This window comes from Heterocephalus glaber, unplaced genomic scaffold, assembly GCF_053883595.1.
Source record: "Heterocephalus glaber isolate CG9 unplaced genomic scaffold, H.glaber_assembly_v1.0 deba00001465, whole genome shotgun sequence".
NCBI lineage: Eukaryota > Metazoa > Chordata > Mammalia > Rodentia > Bathyergidae > Heterocephalus > Heterocephalus glaber.
In genome coordinates this window covers 23,095,878-23,116,578 of record NW_028258312.1, presented here as the reverse complement: position 1 = coordinate 23,116,578, position 20,701 = coordinate 23,095,878, and the positions used below count along the sequence as shown (strand labels likewise).

The 20,701-nt window shown below is 42.5% G+C and overlaps 1 protein-coding gene across 1 annotated transcript; it reads right to left on the bottom strand.

Moving 5' to 3' along the window:
* Positions 1-1,495: 1,495 nt before the first annotated feature.
* Positions 1,496-20,523, bottom strand: Mblac2 (metallo-beta-lactamase domain containing 2). The gene is made up of 2 exons (XM_004841676.4): positions 19,878-20,523; positions 1,496-4,819 (listed from the first exon to the last, which is right to left on the bottom strand). The coding sequence occupies exons 1-2, from the start codon at positions 20,521-20,523 to the stop codon at positions 4,434-4,436; spliced, it is 1,032 nt and encodes a 343-aa protein (XP_004841733.1). The 3' UTR covers positions 1,496-4,433.
* Between the last annotated feature and the right edge of the window lie 178 nt (positions 20,524-20,701).

Below are 20,701 nucleotides of genomic sequence, written 5' to 3'. Positions count from 1 at the left end.
TAGCTGGTGCATAAGGCCTCTTTGACCTCCTCCTGCTTTTATTCCTAAAAACAGAGCCTAAAATTTCTCAGGAGAGAAGTGCCTTCTTCATGCTAGATAAAGAACATTCTCATCACTGAGATGGGGAATCGACACTAAGTTGAATCTGTAGGAACAAAGCTACAGTGGTGGTCAATCTCAACTGTAAACTTGAGTGGATTAGGACCTGCCTAGAAAATTGGTGAAGCACATTTCTGGGTGTGTCTGTGTGGGTGTGTCCAGACACAACTGGCATGTGGATGGTCAGCACATTGAGGTAGAAGGCCTGCCTGAATGTGGGCAGCACTGTCCAATAAGCTGGACTTCAGCTTGGAACAAAAAGTGGAAGAGGGAAGCTTGCACACAAGCTGATTCTTCTTCATCCTGTGCATTTTTTGCATGGATGTCAGACTCCAGATTCTTCAGCCTCTGAATGTGGACTCCCACAAGCCTTTCTCCAGGGGACTTCTCAACCTTCAGCCTCAGACTGGGCTTCATCACTGGTCCCTGTTGTTCTGAGGCTCCCAGCTTCTTGAGTTTAGCAGCTACTGCTTTCCTCGGTCCTCCAGCCTGCTGCCAGCCACTGTGGGACTTCCAATCTCTGATTGTGTGAGCCAAGATAGTAAATCTCCTAAATGACTTTGTTCCCCTAGAAACCTGAATGCACTAACACACCTATTATCTTCCATACATCTCCTATTCACTTGCCCACAATTTACCACCCCTGGCTGAAATTCCCTGTCTTACCGTCTTGTCACACTTTTAGAATTTATCATTCTTTGTTGAAATGGTATATAAGCTCTCAGGCCTCTTCCTTCTGTGGGTCTTCATTTTACGTGCTTTCCATGTACATATGAAAATATTAACAAAGTAAAACGTCTATGCTTTTCTCTTGTCCTTTGGCAGTGCAATTCTCAGGCCTAGGCACAGAACCTAAGAGGGGGAAGGAAAGATTTTTCTTCCCTTACAGTAACTGATCTTTTTCTTACCAATTTGTGGGTATTCTTCACACTTGCTTTTTCTTTTGTTATATAAGTTGTATTTTCTGCTAGTGTCTCTTTCCTTTATGGCATCTAAATTCTAACGCATTAATACTTTCATTGTAATTGTTCTTTTTGTTTCTGTATAAATCAGATCTTCCCTATCCTAAGGGATACATGATTTTTTCTTTCAATGCACATGGAGTTCCAGTTTCAACATTTAGGTGTTTAATCCATTTGAAATTTATTTTTATAATGGCATAAGCCCCCCCCATCAAAAAGTGTAATATTTATGGAATAGTCCATCTTTTATCTACTGATTTGAAATGCCTTATTTCTTAACTACTGATGGCTTATTAGGAGTTTTTGAGTTCTGTATTCTTTCTCATAGATTTGACATTTACTACTATGAACACTTCAAAACTTCATCTTAAACAGAAAATATCCTTATAAGAAATAAATGAAAATCTGCTATTATAATAAGTATGAATCACAGATTGAAATAAATGTCCACTTTAATATTTATCACACAAGTGTTTACACTTCTTTGAAATTATGAGGACAATATGTGCATGTCACATTCATATTACTATCCATATAAGAACAAATACACATAATCATTTATTCAACTATATCAGGATAACACACAAGGTTTTGTTTTAAACTTCTCAGTTAAAAGGAGACATCATGTAAGGAAAATGAATGTTCAAAGATTAATTACTAATAATGTTATTCCTAAATGTTTTACATTTCGACGACTTTGAATTATACTTACATACTAATACTTCCAAAAATCATAAATTATAACAAGGGTCACTGTCAGGGTGAAAATATATATTTAAAAGTTATTTTTAAATATGTTATGCTTTAGCATCATTTGATTTATTCTTGGCACATGTGGCTTCTTGGAAAGTAAAAATTCACTTTGCCAATTTTAAGTGTTGTGCAGGTACAAGAGAAAGAACACAGTTTAGGGGCAGACAGACTTGTGTTCAGTTACCAGCTTTGTCCCTAGTCCTGCTGTGTGAGGCTGCTTTATTACCTCTCAGTGCTGGGACAAGGGTTATATTAAAGAATGCATGCTCAAAATGTACAGCATGGGTACTCAATGATATCCTTCCTCCAATTTATTCTCATTCTATTCACATTGTAGCAACAGGAAAATATCTCAGTCTTATGTTGTATTATAATTTGAAAAATTGAAAAAATGAAGAATTAAAAAATAATGTCAATGTGTTCTGAAAAAAATTGCACTTTTAATAAATATGGAAATCCCTCAGCAGGAGTCAATGTTTCCTAATAAAACTTAATGCCTACTATACCCTGATTTTTAAAAAATTCCTAAAATATGATAAAATGGCCAGTGGTTAAGGACTTTTGGTTTTCTTTTGTGCTACTAATATAAAAATAATGGCTATATTTAAGGCTCATTAAGTGATTGTAGTTGCCCTGAACCAAATCTATATTCTGGATGTTGCACTATCAGATGAAACCGACCAACTGCCTTGAGTGACTGTTCCAGAGAATTCTCATGGGATTCTGTATTTGAAACAATCACGGCCTCCTATCTGACTCTATAAAGGTTCCTCAGGTGGCATGTGGCAGTTCAGCACATCTATCATTAGGGATGACTCGTATACACAATCACAAACCAATCTTTCTCATGCTGAATACATGGTGCTTGGAACAACAGGGATTCCTAAAATTTAAATTTATACTGTCACAAGGAATAAACTATACAGTAATTCTTAATTCCCTATTCTTGAGTCTTTTTGTTTCCTACCTTGACACTGAACAAATCCTTGTTCTATTTCTGACTATTTCTCCAGAATATTTTTGTCTAACCAAACTTCACACTCATCCCTTTATGCACCTTACACGCATGTATTTTTACATTAAATTTTACTTGCATATATAACCACTCATATTTTGTGTGCCTTCAACGTCCAGCTATAATGTCTCTGACTTTTGAAGTTTCCACAGTGTTTATCGCAGTGCTGTGCCTGTATGTATGTGGCTATGCATATATGTACGTGGAGTGTGTGTGTGTGTGTGTGTGTGTGTGTGTGTGTACTAAGTGAATTTTAAAAACCTAAAGAATCCAGGTGACTGTAGGGTAGAAAAAGTTACATAATTTGACAGAAATCAAAATTGTTGGACCTTCCTAATACCGAAAAATCTAATTTCCAAAGCTGTATTATTTGGTTTTAGACATGTCAATAATAGAAAAGTAGTGGAAAAACTGTTTAAAAAACTTTTCTGAAATATTCCAAAAAGGATTTTTAAATAAATTATTATTAAGAGCACCAACCTAAAACATTTTACTAAGTAATAATTTAACTTTTCCTATGATTCTGTGAATGCAGACTTGTTTTCATTTGAGACAAAGAATATTGAACAGGAAGAGGTGCTGTGAATCAGGATAAGAAAGGCAATTCACTCTGAGTCAATATTTAATACACACTCTGCAATTAATTTGAAAATCCTTTCGTGATACATATAAGTGTTAAGTAAAAGAATGGTTTATATCAAGATGTCATAGATTTCTATAGTTCTGTAAAACATGATACAATACTGAAGTTGCTATTTAACAAGAGAAATTTTGTTTATAGTAAGCTGTTAATATTAAAATAGGATATAATAAAAAATTATTCTCAATATGTATATTTTCAAATTTGCCTGACAGTGTCCTTTTGAGAAATCCGATAATATGCAACTAGATTACATATATTTGAGTTTTACTTTTAGCATTGAAAATATTACTTACATAACAGACAACAATATATAAGTAGCCTTTTACTGAAGCATTCTGCGATTTATATTTAAAGCTTTGCAATAAAACAAAATTTATTATATTTTTCATGAGTTAAATTACACAGTATATAATGTATGCTATAATTACATAAATAATAAATTAAAGGAAGCATTAAAAATTGAGGACCATACCATGGGATGTTTGACTTGTCACTCTGTTAGTTTATTTGTTAGCACTGAGTTCTAATGTGTATCTTGAACCCAAGGAACTTTGTCTTTAAATAATAAACAAAAAAACCGAGTTTAGAGTGTAAGTGTAAAATTCCATATGACTTTTTTCCTAAGTGACCTAGGAAATAATAAAAGTGGGCAAGAAAAATTATTTTACTTGCTATAAAATGCCTTCTTGCTTTTCTACGTTCTCTTATGGCATTTTTGGAGCAAATATTACAAAATTACAGCTTTGGCAAATTATAAGCTTATTTAAGTGGTTTCTTACTTGAAAAAAGAAAAACACTGACTTTTCCTTTTTTTGGCTTATCATTCTCAATCTTTTCTCCTGTAGCACACAATAGCGGTATAAATGCACTTCTTGAAATGCTCATGTTAACCATTTTAAACAGCACAAAATGAAATGGGTTAACTTATATGGTTAATAGAAATAGAGCACCAGTGTCGATACTAGGGTGAGGTCCTCGAATTTGTTACACGTAGGGCTAAACTTGCAAGAGATCGCATGGCAAAAGTAGATACTTTGTGACATATGCCAGCTTTCGAAATATAGTTAGAAGCCAATCGAAAAAGCCTTTCTGCACCAAAGGTATTAAAGTGCCCAGGAAGCACCTTCTCAACCAGGCCTCGGTCCACTAACTCTATCAGACGTTCACAGGTGCCCACGTAGTCGCTTATCCTGCTGTACGGGAGCCAGTCAATCAGCGAGCCGTCATAGACCACATCCCCACTGAAGAGAATCTTCCGATCTTTGTCATGTAAGCAAATGCTGCCCCTGGAGTGGCCCGGCATGTGCATGACCGTGAGCTGTCTGTCGCCGAGGTTGAGTACGTCGCCTACAGACAGAAACAGAGTCCACAGATAAATGTGATGCATACTTGATTCCCATCACTTACGCAACAGAAGTATGTTAAACAGCTCAAAGACATTAGGAAGAACAACGTTCATTTTATTACAAAAATAGCAAATTTCTTAACAATGACTTAAAAACAAGTAGCCTATATTTTATTCTCTTATTTGCTAGACCAGTGTTTGTCAAAGTGAGTAATGTAGAACACTATTTCTGCACTGTTATGATTATAAACGAATGATTGAAAAAATTTTGGGAACTCTTGCTTCAAAGAAAATTAAATAGCTTACTTTTCTGTAAGACTTCTAAGAGCTTTTAATATAACAATGGACATTGTACATGTACATAAGGTAAATATAGTTGTATAATTTCACAAACTTACTTTGCAGAGCATCTATTTTCCCACTATCCTGTTGGCAAAACCATGAATCATGCTCTAGTGAACTGTATTAGATTTTCCCCTTGCTGCGTCACGCTGTGGGAATCAAGGCTCCAGGAACTGGTACACAGCATGATGCTCTGGCTGATGCTGTTGCTGTGAGTAATACATTATTCCTTGTTTCTGAGCAGGAACCCTCAGTCCTCCATCAGAATCCACTGAACTGTGGTAGGTTGCTTTGCTAACTTTCAAGTAGGGTAAAATCTCAGGCTCATAAAGGTTACTGACAGTGGGAGGAAATGGAGCAACATGTATAAAAAACTGCTGTTTCACTAGAATTAAACCAGCCTAATTTGAACTAAATAATGATGTATTAAAAGATACATATTATAATCTCCAGTGCAAACACATCACTGGAAGAAAATCAACTATATAGCTAAAAAGTTAATAGATGGGGCTGAGGATGTTTCTCAGTGATAGAGCACTTATCTAGCATGCACGAGGCCCTAGATTCAATAACCTAGCAATGAAAATGGAAAGAAAGAAAAAAGAAACAAAGGAAGGGAGGGAGGGAGGGAGGGAAGAAGGGAGAGAAAGAAAATTTGTGGAGGAATTAAATAAATAGTATAATAATCAGGATTTGTTAACCATCAAATGAAAACAATAAATAAGTAACAGAGGGATAAAAATGAAGAAATGAGATATAACAAATAAAACAGGTCAAAATCCAACCATATCAATAATTATATTAAATATGAATGAATGAGATAAACACTAATCAGACTGGATTAAAAAGAAAGAAATATGGAGTTAATAAGAGAAATTACAAGGTCAAAGACAAAGAGGCTGAAAAATTTATATCACAAATATTAATGATAAGGGAACTAAAGTGACTCTATTAATGTACGACAAAATAGGATTTTACATAAGGAATTGAAGAGGAAAATTTGTATGAAGATATGTTAGGTAAATTCATTTAAAAATTATAAAAATATATTCACCTAAAACAGAACAAGTGTGTGAAGGAAAAACTAACATAACTGAAATAAGGATAAATAACTATACTTGGAGAAATTTCTGGAAATGAAAATGAAAATGAAAATGTGTGCACATAAAGATTTGTATGCAAGCGTTACGGCGGAATCATTTATAACAGCCCCCAATTCGCAAGATTTAAATTCCCTCACCAGAGAAAAACGTTCTACCCATAAAGTGGAATATGTTGTGGTTTATATCTGGATGTCCCCCTAAGCCTCACGAGCTCAGAGGTGGGGCTTCTGAAAGGTGACTGACTGGCTTGTGGGAGCGCTCTTGCTAACCGTGATGTTAGGAGACCGGGTCTGGCCGGAAGAGGTAAGGCAGAGGGCGTGTGACTGGAAGGGAGTTAGCTCCTCTCCCACTTCCGCCCTTCATTCTTTCTGCTTCCCTTCCGCCATGCCATGAGCATCTCTTCTCCACCATGCCCCTCTGCCGTCCTCTTCTTTCTTTGGATCTTGCCAACACTGAATTGAATTGTGAGCCAAAATAAACCTCTCCTCGTTTAAATTGTGGGTGGCGGCTATACTGTCCCGATAATGAGAAAGTGACTGAGACCAAAGTTTCTCGAAAACAGAAAGGAGTTATTAATACCTGCAATGACATAGACGAATCTCCAAAACACAACGTGCCAGTGGGAAGAAGGAAGACACAGAAGACTGAACACCACGATTCCATTTACAGAAACTTTTCAGAAAACCAAAACTAGAGTGACACAAAATCGATCATTAAAACTCTAGTGATACAGAACAGATCATGAGGCCAGGGGTGGGAACAGGGATAGTGGCAAAGGAACAGGAGGGAACTCTTTGGGGTGATGAAACTCTTCAATCTTGATTGTGGTTTTGGTTGCATTTATGCAGACCTTTCCTAAAAATCATCAAACTATGCACTTAAAATGGGTATATTTCATAGAATAAAATACCATAACGAGGCTGTTAAGAAATAATTAGTGGAAACAACCCAAATATACATCAACTAATGAATAAATAACATATGGTGCATGTTCATAAAATGGAATATTTGGCAGTAAAGAGAGATGAAATACTATTTCATCCTCCAATATGCATAAGCCTTGCAGTCATTTTGAAATCAAGCACAAGGATCCATACACTGTACAGTTCTACTTATCCAAATGTCCAGAATAGAAATCTCTAGGGTGGGGTGGGGCACAGAGAGGTTGGAGGGTTACTGCTGATGGGGACAGTGGTGGCCAAGTGGTATGGGGTTTCCTTTGGAAGTAGCAGAAATATTCTAAAGTTGGTTTTGGTGACAGATGCACATCACTGTGGATATATTAAAAGCCACTGACTTAGACAACGTTAAATGGGTGAATTGTAATAGTTATAATAATATATATAATACTTCAAATACATTTCCTAAATGTGCTGGGTACTTCTGGCTTCTGCTTTGCAACCCCAGTGAATTCACATTCTTTCATCTCTCAATTAAGAAGTAAAGAAATCCTGTGTTGGTGAACATCATTAATACAAAAAATAATTACCAGAAGCAGGGACCAAAATTTTATAGTAAACAGTGGGAAACAGTTTGGTTGGAATTTCATTTTTAAGAGTTATTATATTGAATCATGGATTCTTATCAATAAAGAGCCTTTTTGGTAGCTGATAAGCAATTTTGCTCATGGTTCCAAGAGTAATCTACTAATACTGAAGCCTATACTTTGATATTTTCTTCTCATATAAAGACTCCTTTGGACAAAAACATCCAGGGCCTTCCTCAGTTTTCCTAAGAGTCTTTCTAGATGTCAGATTTCTAATGATTTGCTTCTGAAGTACATCTGTACTTTTATCCATATCACTTTTTCTTCTGCATCTAATTTGTCTCTACAGCCGTTCTGGTCAAAGTACGATCTCAGGATCAGTATGACCAGCAGCAGCAGCAGCAGCGGCAGCAGCAGCAGCAGAGGAAGAGCTTTCCAGGTGTTTTTCATACATGCTATAGTTTGAAAAGCAAATCAAAGCTGGATCTCTAGGGTTTACCTGACAGTAAGAATCACCTGCAAGGCTTGTTAAGCAAACATTCCTAGCCCCACTTCGGATTCATCTCTGGAATCTGTACGCTGAACAAGAAACTAAAACAATTCTCATTATCAGCAAATTTGTGAAGCAATGAATGGTACCAAATGTTTTCAAACTTCAGGGTGCCTCAGAATTGCTCTTAGGACTTGTTACAACACAGATTGCTGGGTCCTACTCCCGGTTTCTGTCTTGGTGGGTGCAGGGTAGTGTCCAAGAACCTGCATTTCTGACAAGTTTCAGCCAGCACCGAGGCTGGATCACACTATTAGAACTGGTCTGAGATCACTGACTGTGCTGTGTTGACATCATGTGGAGAAGGATGACGTAGAAGCAGCATACCACCAAGACTGTATAAGCGTCTATGCAATGTTCTATAAAATACATCAGAGTTCACAAGTCATGGCATGTAGACACACTGCATCAGAATCACCTCAGGACTCTGTTAACAATATGGCTTCCTTTGCCCCACACCAGTCATACACCATCCAAAATTTTGGGTATGAGGGCCTAGAAATTGCTATTTTTTAACAAGCTCCCCAAATGGTTGTTTTTGCACAGGCAACACAGTCATATCTAGCGACTTGTCTACACGATTCTGAGCAATGTGTAACCACAGGCCCAAAGGCTCTAAAAGAACTCCATTCTGCTACTCCAAGGACAACAGACCAAGAAGATTGTTGTGGGAGCCATTGTGAGACATGTGTCAAAGCCCAGGTGTCTGAGGACTCCTGGAAGACATGACCCCATTGTTTAGCACAGGCACATGACTGGCTTCCTCATGTAACAATGAATTAACATAGACAGCCACAGATGTGCAACACAGCCATGCAAGGACACACAGATGTTTTGTCTCAGTATGTGATAATGGCCAATGTAAGCGCTGTCTAATAAAGAGCTCTGTTGTTGCTTTGGCCAATGTCTGCTCCACATGCCTTCTCTTTGGGGATCTCACCCGAAAAAAATACCCCTTCAGGCTCCCTGTAACCTGGAGACTTGGCATAGTCCACAGGATGTGGAGGTGAGTGTCCCCACGGCATCTGTGAAAGTAGTGCCTGACAATAAGGTAGAACTCCAGGGAGCTGCTGACATGAGCCCCCCCAGCCTTGCTCTGGTTGCCGATAGCTACCTTCTTGGCAAGTTGGAAACCTCCAGAGGACTGGGAGATGGTCTGCCTGACAACTGGAGATGTTTTAGGGGGTTTGGAAACATTGGAAACACAGATTCCTCTTCCCCACTGTGAATCAGCAGGGGCAGATGGCTTAGTTGTTTTTTACTCTCTTCCGCTTTGTGAGGCAGGAAGTGAAAGATCTTGTCCGGTAGGTGGACCAATTGCAAGGAACACAGGAGAGCCTGGACCAATGTCTGGCCACTGCGGAGGTCATGTTGAAGGGCAGAGGGCACTGCCACCTCCCGGAGCATAAGTCCCAATCACTAGGAGGGTCCTTTAATGCGGTAGGCAAGGCCCACTATCCAACAAGAGGTGAAAATAGAGGAGCCCTTGGCCCAAGGTGGGGAACCAAAGGGAGCACCCAGATCTACCTGCCACACAACATACACGACCTAATAGCTCTGGAATAGTGGGAGCTGGCAAAACAAAGCAAAGGGTGGGTGAGATACTGCCTACATGGCTGCTGTGGCTATGAGACGAAGGAGCTGATGAGACAGAGTTAAACCGATAGGAGATGGCCCAATTAGCTAGCATAGCTGGCAACCCCTCCATACACTGCATTTTGCAGGGTGCACAGAGATTGGTCCATGCTAAATTGGCTGACGGCAGCAGCCCATTTGGTTTGGCAAACCCAAGTGACTTGCCAGAGCAAGTCACTAAATGGACAACTACCTGGACTAGGTAGGTATGCTGTGAGAAATGGGCATGCGACAGATGATATTTGCTGTCCGATGTTGCAGCCCTGATGAGGAACTGTTCACACTGCCCATGAAAGATCTGATCCTCGCCAGTGGCCTGGCCAACAAACACGATGGCAGCCCTGCTGGTGCCTTTCATGGACTGCCCGATTCAGTAGATGCCTTGGTGTGTTTGGGTGATGTAGAAATGAAGCACCAGGGTAAGGCAAGACCTATAAAAACCCAGCCACCAAAGGAGAAGAAACGAGCAGCCTCAGGCTGAACAGGACCAACCTGGCAGGGACAGGCACTTGGTCCGTTAAAGGTAAGCCAATGCCAAATCTGGGCAGACCTGATCGCAGCTGGCTTAGCGGCAAATAAGACAGATTGCATGCCTGTGCAAGAATGATGGGGCAGCAGACTATGGAAGTGTAGACTAGGTACCCAACAGAGGGCTGGGTAGACACAGTGATGTCTCGTTCCAGGAGCCAAGTGGCCCAAGCCTCCACCCTGGCTTGAGGAGGAACATGTCTATAGCACAAAGCCTCCCTTTTGGCCAGCCTGTTGGTGGCCAAACTGGTGGCGGTTCTGGGACCCGTGACATACGCTGCCCAAGAAACCATACAGGATGATGGACTACAGGTTATGATCCCTACCCCTGTGTGGAAGGGAAAGAGGGACCACCAGCTGAGGCCTGGTATACTGATGGGTCCACTCATGGCACAACCCTGCAATGGATGGCAGTTGCTGAACAGCCTGGTATGGAAACATTCTGATTTGAAATTGGAACAGGCAAGTTGAGTCAATGGGCAGGGTTGCGAATGGTATGGATACAAGTCACACATGAGAACAAACCTCTGCATGTTTGTACAGACAGCTGTGCTATATTCCAAGGGCTGATGCTTTGGTTACTGACCTGGGCCACCCAAAATTGGCAGATGGAACATCGACCCCTTTGGGGCACTAAAGTACGGTGAGATTTATGGGAGCGTGGCCAGACTGTAACACATGTGGTATTCCATGTGCCAGAGCATAGGTCTCTCCTCTCCCCAGGGAATGATCTGTCAGACACCTTGCCAAGGGTAGCTGCCCTCCGAGGGCCACCCTCAGTGATGGCACCAGGGCTCCAAAAGAAATTGGGACATGTAGGGCCCCACACCATGCAAGCTGTAGTAAGAGATGGCACTTGGAGTTGACTTCCAGAGGCAAGAGCAGCAAGGAAGGCATACCTTCAACATGCTCCTCAGACGAGGAGGGTGCCCATGAAACTGGATGCAATACCTCGAGCACCTCACCCCCTGCCAATGCCAGATGGATTGTATCAGGCCTCTGCCTCTCTCACAGGAACACAAGTATTCTCTGACTGTTGTGGTTATTGCCGTGGGCGTAGACTTTGCCTATCCCATGCCCTCTGCTGCCTAGGCCCATACCATTAAGGCATTACAGTGGTTGACTGCAGCACATGGATGCAGCTAGGAATCACATCCAACTGGGGAACCCATTTTACAGCTGCAACAGTGGGCCAAAGACAATGACATTACCTGGCACTTTCATGGCCCTACCACCCACAAGCTGCTGGTATGATTGAGAGGTATAATGGGCTCTTGAAAACCAAGCTGGTCTATTTAGCTCCAAAGTTTATTGGATGGGTGTAGGTCTTACCACAGGCTGTTCAATTGCTCAGTGACCAGCCCCGGTGTATGCGTGACTGCCCACTGGATCACCTTCTGAAAGCACAGCGACTCAACTGCACATTCGACTGCCAGAACAAAGTCCTAAGACGGTAAAGGAGGCTATAATCGTCCCCTCTGCTGGAGCCTATGCAGCAATGGACTTAGGAATGGCCCACAGACACCCTACTAGGTGTGCCTCTCGGAGCCCTGGGGAGAGGGAGAACATGTTATAGAGGTGCAACCCTGGATTTCAACATGGCCCCTGGAGGCCTTAGTGCACTCCCCACCTGACGCCGGGGCCATCCTCCTGAAGAGAAGTGACATTACGGCAGCATAGCCTACTGTCCCGGGGATGATAAGACTTGGTGGGCTCCAACTCCCTTGCCGCCAGTGGCAATGGGGACCCAGGTCTGGTATTCTAAACCAGGAGGCAGAGTGGTCCTGGCCACCATCCTATCATGGATGAACATGTGGCCTGCATCCTCCCTGAAAGGAGAGACTTCCCTTTGGTAGTTTCCCTTTCTTCCCTATCCTTCCGACCAAGATGAATCAAGCCAACAGCATTGTCTCCTGAGCACACACATTTGCTCATGTGTACCAGCACTCACACTGCTGGGTGTGCACTGAACTCCCCACAGACATGGTCGAGGGCCTTCTGTGGAGAATTATGCCGGCATCCCTGCTCAATTGGACAGACTGGCGACAACAAAACCAGGCTAGACTCACCTGGGGTCAACACCACCAGGTTATCAAGGTGCTGGTCCAAAAAAGCACAATCACCCCACGAGGACTGGGATCTATGATGTATAACAGCTGGGGGCAGATGACAGGGGAACCAAGTAATGTTGCTAGATGTCACCCCATTGTGTACTGAACAGGTCAATGCGTGGGTAATTGCACAGTGGGATGGATACCACTGAACTTGTGTAAAAACACACAATGGGTGAATGACACAAATGTCCGGTGGGATGGCCATAAGATCATAGGTACAGTGCCCACTAATTGGTCCACTGTGGATGCCTTATGGGTCTATGGCACTGCTGGTTGGCCGTACTTCCCCATGCACTAGAAGAGGTGCTGCACCTGGGGGTTTCCCTATATTAAGGGCATTATCAGGCCCACTCTCAGACACACCCCACAACTGGGATGCTGTGTATCACACATGGCACCGAGCTAAACAGATGGGCTGATGATTCTATTCTATGGCAACGACACTGGGGCGTGGTCTATAGACCTAGCCCTCCAGGTCGAAGCTCTGGCTCAACACATGGCTCTGAATATCATGCACCCATCTCTGCTGTTGCTCATGGATGAAACGTCCCAGACGAAAAAGGTGGTGTCACAGAACCACATGACTCGGGACTTGCTGAACGCAGCTCAAAGAGGCACTTGTGCCTTCCTGTATGCAGAATGTTGCATTTTTATTCCTGACCACCAGACTTAAATACAAGAGGCCTGGCCAGAAACGGATACAGAGGTATCCACCATCCAGACCTTGCAACAAGACCCCCTGACCCAAAATCTCTAGGATCCACTTGGCACTGGGTGGCTCTCAATGGTGCTGTGATAACCATTCATGGTTATATAATACTGTATCGTTGTTGTGGACTCTGGGCACAAGGGTCAGCCCTGTGCACCACTCACAAGAAAAGGTAACCTCTCGATCTTTGAGGGGGTGAGATATGGGAGCCGTTGCAAGATATGTCAGTGAAAGCCCAGGCGTCTGAGGACTTCGGAAGACATGACCCTGTCATTTAGTGCAGGCACATGACTAGCTTCCTTATACAAAAATGAATCAGCATAGACAACCACATATGTGCAACACAGCCATGCAAGGACACAAAGCTGTCATAGCTCACTATGTGATAACAGCCACTGTAAGTGCCGTGCAACAAAGAGCTTTATTATTGTTTTGGCCAGTGACTGCTCCACGTGCCTTCTTCTCTGGGGATCTCACCTGAAAAAACATCCCTTCAGCATCCCAACCTCGACACTTGTACCCTCTAATCTATCCTGGGTATCCTATTGCAGGGCAAAGAAAGAGCCTTATTTGTTATTTCCTCCTATCTTGTCTTTTTTTATTTTTATTTTTATTTATTTTTCCTCCTATCTTGTCTTAAATCCCAGAAATGACATTATGATGCCCCCAACTTTCTCCACAATCTATTGGTATGGGGCCACAATTCTCATATGGGATAATTAATACAGATTTAAAGTGCCTCTGAGGATTAAAAACCACCATCATTTAATGTATGATTTGCACGTAAGTCAAATAAATTGTTGCTAAGTTAATTTACTAACAGAACTGTTGGAGACCAATTATTTAACAGATGTATATATAAAGGAGAGGTGTGTGGGATATTTTTTATCCTAAAAAGAGAATTATCAATGTAGGGATAGAGCCTTACTGATCTTTATTCATATCGAGGTGATATTCAAAATATTTAATAATGGATAAGCAACTGCGCAAAGATATTAACCATAAGCAATTGATAAGGCCATGGTGGCAGAAGAATATCATTAGCTCTGCCATTCCCTTGTGGCTTCAGAAGTGCCTACCATATGCTCATAATGCTCAGATATGGTATTTTATATGTCCTTTCTTACAAGAACATTAGTGCCAATGAAGTGTATCATATATGCACATGTCTGCACACACACACACGTGCATATACTCACCTAGTCCAGATCCCAGTCATACTAAATATCTTGGCTTCTCAAATGCCCTTCCTCATCTTGACATCCTCTACTTTTTCATATTTCAATTTTTTTGTTGTTGTTTTTGGGGGGTTTTGGGTACCGGGGAGTGAACTAGGGACCTTGCACTTGCAAGGCTGGCAGCGGGACCACTGAGCTAAATCCCTGGCCATATTTCAATTTTTAATAAAAGAAATGTGTACATATTAAAAATAAATCTTTGCCCCATTCTCTATAACCCACCTTGCTTCCAAAAAGTAACAATTCTTAACAATTCTGGATATTTCTCCTAACAGTTAAGGACATCAGACATAATGATCTCCAAATAATGATTATACTTTTTTATTGATGGGGGTGCTGGGGATTGAAAGCACGGCCTCTGCCCTCAGCTACATCTCATCTCCTTTCAAATTTAAAATTTATTTTCATTTTTAAGACAAAGTCTCACTGAGTTGTCGAGTTGCCCAGGCGGACCTCAAACTTCCAATCTTCCTGCCTCAGCTTACCAGAGTGCTGGGAATACAAGTGTGTGCCACCAGGCCTTGCTAATTGGGTTACCAGTTAAATACACTCCTTTGATTTCATGCATGTGTAACTTCTTGATTTTAAATTTTGATGTTAACTGATTTCTACCAAGAGGGACTTCCAGCCTTCTCTGCTCTCTCTCCACAGAGCACTGTGACACATACAGCTATCCATTTCTCATCCTCGCCACCCAGCCACACAAGTGGATTACAATTCAGTTCCTCTAATGTGATGCTCTCTGTGCTTGGGGTGGCATTGTCAGAATGTCATCTATTACATCAGACTGATGCTTTCTTTTGACTTTCCTTTGCATTAGATATCCCAGTGGCTTCCTCAGTAACAGTATTTGGAAAATAATTTTCTGATAACTTGAATCACTCTAGAGTTTGAGGTTGGGAATCACTGTCATTCAAAGGCCAAATCTCTTCTAGCTCCAAAGCCATTCTCATCTGAATACACGATCCTTGTTTAAATTTTTAGAAATTTATAGCATCTTCTTTGACTCCAATGTTCTGAAATTTTACAGTAATGTGCATTGGTTTGGACATGTGTTCATTCATTTTTCAGGGAACTTTGTGGCACCCACAACACACAGCTTTGTTTTTTGAGACTAAGTCTCATTATGTAGTTCAGGCTGGCCTCAAAATATGGCAATCTTTCTGCCCCAGCTTCTGAGTGCTGGGACAAGAGGCATATACTACCACACCGGTTTCCATGGGCCCTTTCAATCTGGAAACATTTAGCCTTTAACTGTGTGATATACTCTTGGATTACCTCTGCTTCTATTTCTTCTCCTTTATTGCTTTACCTCTGTTTCTATCATTCCAACACTGAATTTTCCAAACTGGTCCTCTGCCTAATCTTTTCTCTTCTAGTTTCCATTTTGGTTTTCTGCTTTTTATAAATTTTCCACTTTATCTTCCATACTTTTACAAAGTGATTTCTAATGTTTTAAACTCTAAGAGTTTTTTGGATATTATTCTGTTGTTGTGAAAGCATCTTTATTATCTCTTTGATAAATTAGACTGCAAGTGTGTTGTGGTAGTTAAGCTTGTGTGGTTAATGTCAACTTGACTGGCTTGGGATGTTGGCTTGGGGATTGGCAGGACACCAACAGCTGTTTGAGTAGGTTATAAAGACAGGACTTTGGGTACTATATGTGGTCCCTTTCTCTTGGGCAGTGTTCCCCTGCTCTGCTTTTGGCTGTCATGAACTGCTCATCTTTGCTACACCATTCCCTTCCACCATGATGTTTCTGCCTTGGAGCCAGCTGACCATGGACTGAATTCCCTGAAACTGTGAGCCAAATCAAACCTCTTCTCCTTTAAGTTTTAAGTGTTGGGTATTGTGTTGCAGCAATGGGAAAGCTGATGAATACACTTGTCTTATGCCCTTGGTGATGTAGATGGTAGTCCCTCATTCTCAGGCTGCTTTGTGCCAGTGATGGTGAACCTTTCAGAGCTTTCAATGATACAAAGAGCTCGCTGTGGCAGGCATGCCATAGGTTCACCACCACTGCTGTATGGTATTTGTTTTAACATTTGATTGCATGGTAGAGGATTTTCTCAGATTTTTCATAGTCCTTGGTTTCCTGATAAGAGGAGGGGAGATGAGAATACTGCTTGAGGCACACACATGGGGCCTAGTGAAGTAGGCTTGACAGAGGGATCAGGCCAGGGATTACTTAGGAGTTCCTCTTCAAGGGCACCTTAAAATCTTTCCTCCAGGGGTCAGCTTCCCCAGATAAGATCTTTCTAATTTCCTTTCCTGGAGGGTAAAGGCTCTCAAACTTCTGGATTTCTAGGGAATATACACACGTTATTTCTTCTTCCTCCTACTTTCCATACAGAACCTCTGGGCTCTAGAGTCCCAGTCTCTTTCAGTCAAGAAACCACTGTAGGGCTGGGGATTTAGCTCAGTGGTTCCGCCACCTGCCTCAAAAGTGCAAGGTCCTGGGCCGGGTATCTAGCTCAGTGGTTTTGCCGCCTGCTGTGCAAGCCCAAGGACCTAAGTTCGATCCCCGGTACTAAAAAAAAAAAAAAAAGAAAAAAGAAACCACTGTACTTTACTCTCCCCAGAGAATAAAAACTTAGCTGGATAGGGGAGAGGCATTCACTTAAAGAGAGGCTTCCTTCCTAGGATTTTAGCAGCTTCTTAAAATGCTTATAATCAATTCTACTTATTTTAATATTCCCTTTGACTCCACTGAGATACCAGCTGCTGCTAATTTCTGGGCCTCTCCAGTGTACACTGTCTTGGCTCTTGATTCGCTAGCATGATATAAAACTGCTAATTCAAGTCACCACATGTACTTTCTAGCACCCAAAATAGTCACCTCAGCCAACGTGGATATGTACTTAAACAAACCATGGTCTCTTAATAGTACTAGTGGGGCTTTGGAAAAGAGCCAAATTAACTATTTTTCTGGAATCTCTACTTTTTTATTTTTAAACACTCAAATGACTTCAGTCTACCTGAAATCATTTCTCTAAGATAATATCTTAGTGACTCTGGGCAAATTGTTCAAACATACATAACATGTTCAAAAATGTAATAACTTCAATATTCAAATATTGTGAAAAATAGGCAAAGTGTCATGTGGCCATCCATACGTGCCGTATTTAAGGTCTATACTATCTTTTTATACAAAGATACTAGTTCACTATTAATAAAGCAATGCACTGGAAGATAAGACTATTTTCTCCTTGTCCTCCTTGTCCCTTATTTACAAATCAGCTTCTGGGTTACAGATATAGTGCACAGATTTATGCTTTTCCGTGATGAGTGATCATCAATCAATAAATGAAATGTAGTAAGTGATTCTAGCCACCTTGTATCTTAACAAAACAATGAAGGCTTTATGCCATTGGGGATGAGCTGTGTGTATGCAACTGTATATGAAATTTTAATATAGTTTATATCACCTTCCAAGCATCCGGATTATGTTAATAGCAAGTTAGCAGACCACATCATTCAGAAGCCACAGGAAATTAATATTTCTGAGAAGTTAGGAAATTGGATGCTATTTTAGAGGGTAAATATCCAGGTCCTAATGAAAAACACTGATAACATAGTACTTACTATCACCTTTAAAGTGTTTGGGAAATATGAAGCTTTCTTTTCACACCTTCAGACTGAAAGCACCACACAGCCCTGCAGGGACTCCTTAGCTCCAAAAAATGCTAGGGCCCTACCATCATCTAGGATTCAGGAAACCTGGTCCTCTAACTAGTTTCTTCCCAGGTTCTGTGACCTCGGGCATGATATTCAGGCCTGCATGGCCTCTATTCATGCATAAAACTATAATCCCTACCATTCTTTTACCCTTACTTCCATTGCTGGCACAGAATCAAAAGTATATAAGTAAAAAACAACTTTTTTCTTTGAACAACTTAAATATTAATTGAACATTTTTTGCCCTGGTGCCAGAATTTAGTTTGAATCCCCATCAACTGCATAAAAATATTACTGCTAAAATTATCAATTTTAGCAAGAAATACAATAATCAAAAGTATATTTGATGTAAGTGTACTTTTAAAAAATTCCAAACTGTCAGATAATGTAAAACTCCTAGGTAAAACAGTTATTTTAAAAAGTTTTAATCTTTAGGTTTAAAAATTTCATGAAGAGACTTGTTGGTCAGGGGAGATGAGGCACAGAATTATAATTTTTTAGTATCACACATGATCAAGAGCTCATCTATAAAGTAAACTAATTTTTACAATATATTTGCCACAATGTTTAGTCCTATAGTGAGCTTCATTGTACCGCAGAATTTTTTTCACCTTATACAGAGATTTTAATAAACTAAATTGGCAATTAAAATGAGTAAGGTAAGCCTTTCATTCTGCTCAGAATTAGCATAATATATTTCTGCACTAGGATTTATGTGTGTTCTGTATGCTTTGATCTATTGGGCCTTCATTCAAACCCTAGCTTTATCACCATCTTGCTTGGACTCCAGGCAAGACATTTAATTGGGGGTCAGTAGCCTCTCTTCAAATGTGCTGAGTATAAAATAAAATCCAAAGTATTCGAAAAAGAAAATAGGAAATTAATATATGAAATACTGCTGCTGTGGCTAATTAGCTCAATTAATTACTTAAATTCGTGCTGCAAAGAAGAGGACTGGGTCCCTACTGTTTCATTCCATATTTTTTTCTCTGAGCCGCATCCTGTCTTCACCTCCACCGGAAATACCCTCCTTCATCATCTTTCTCAGGCTTTGCTTTTAACTACATATCAGAATGGAAGACTGATTGGGTTTTTATGTTCGTGTCAGGCTTTTCCTCTCGTGGAGCAACATCAGGAAAACAAAGCCCAACTGAAGAGCTGGTGGGTGCAGACTGGAATCCCTGCGCGGCCGGCTTCCAGAGCCTACAGGTGGGAACGCTCACACCCGACGGGGACACAGCGAAGAAGTCGCAGCTCTCAAAAGCAGAGCGAGACCTGCACTCCTCGCGAGCCGTGCTTCCTTTAAAGTCTACTCGCTACCAAAGCGCGTGGAAATGCTAAGCAGGTGTTGGGAAAACCGGGAACCCCCAATCCCAAGTGTCTGTAGTGTCACTACTGCAACACACACAGGAAACTGGCTAGGGGGTGGTGCCGGCATCCAACCAACCACGAGAGCAGCCACAGAGAGCCGGGGATGTCTCTTGGCAGAGAAGGCTGCGACGGTGGCCTCGGCTCGGCCCGAGTGGGCTTTTGCTCAGGCCAGGGTGAGGCAGAAACGGTGTCTCCGCGATGCACCAGGAGAATCCCACCGCGGCCACAGCTCTGCGGCACGCAGTCCCCGGACGGTCCCTCCCCGTCCCCTGCCCCGGCAACAGCGCGCGCCCTGGGGTCCCTTACCATCCTGCAGGACCAGGGTGGGCTGCACCGCCTGCACGCGGAAGTGCCTGGCCCTCCAGCCGGGGCTGGGCGCCCGCACCACCTCGCTATCCGAGAGCCAGGTCACCGTCTCAAAGTTGTCCCCCCGAGCCAGGGCTTCGGCCTCGGCGTGGTGCACGGCCACCTGGTCGAACTGGTAGAGCCCTCCCGAGTGGTCGAAGTGCACGTGGGTGGCCACTGCCAGCAGCGGCCGGCGCGCCGAATCCTCCTTGGCCCCACGGTCCTGCAACAGGCCGGAAGAGTACAGGTACTCGGGGAGGCTGCGCAGCCCCAGGCCTGTGTCGATCACCAGGTCCTGCTCCGACCCCCGCACCAGCCAGATGTTGGCGCGGTTGCCCGACTCGTAGAAGCGTTCCTGGATCCAGAAGATGCCATCGCCCAGGGACTTGTGGGCGTACCACTCGAGCGCCGACATGCTGGGCAGGGGTGCGGCCAGGCGCGCGTGCCTCGTACGGGCAGTCCAGACCCGGGGCTCTGCGGCGGTGAAGGGAGGTGCGGCGCTCGGAGCCCGCAGCCGGGGAGAAGGCGCAGAGCGAGGGGCGGGGCCGCGAGGGCGGGGCCGGAGGAGGGGGAGGGGTGCGCGCGGGGGCCCCACAGCTCTGAGCATGCGTTATGCTCGCTCCCGCCAGGGCCGCTGGGAGCTGAGGCAGTGTTACGGCGCCGGCGAGCTTTAGCGCACCTGTCAGCTGCAGCGGACTGGAGACCCAGGAGGCGGCCCTTTCACCAACCAGGGGTCCGACTGTCGGGGACGGAGCGCCGCGTGGGAAGCCCCGGGCCGCCCCCAA

Bases quoted from the DNA above. Each gene is read 5' to 3' on its own strand.
- Mblac2 (XM_004841676.4), bottom strand. From the start codon at position 20,523: ATGCTCAGAGCTGTGGGGCCCCCGCGCGCACCCCTCCCCCTCCTCCGG. The intron at 4,820-19,877 runs GTAAGGGACCCC...TTCTGTCTGTAG, and splicing joins CACCCTGGTCCTGCAGGATG to GCGACGTACTCAACCTCGGC.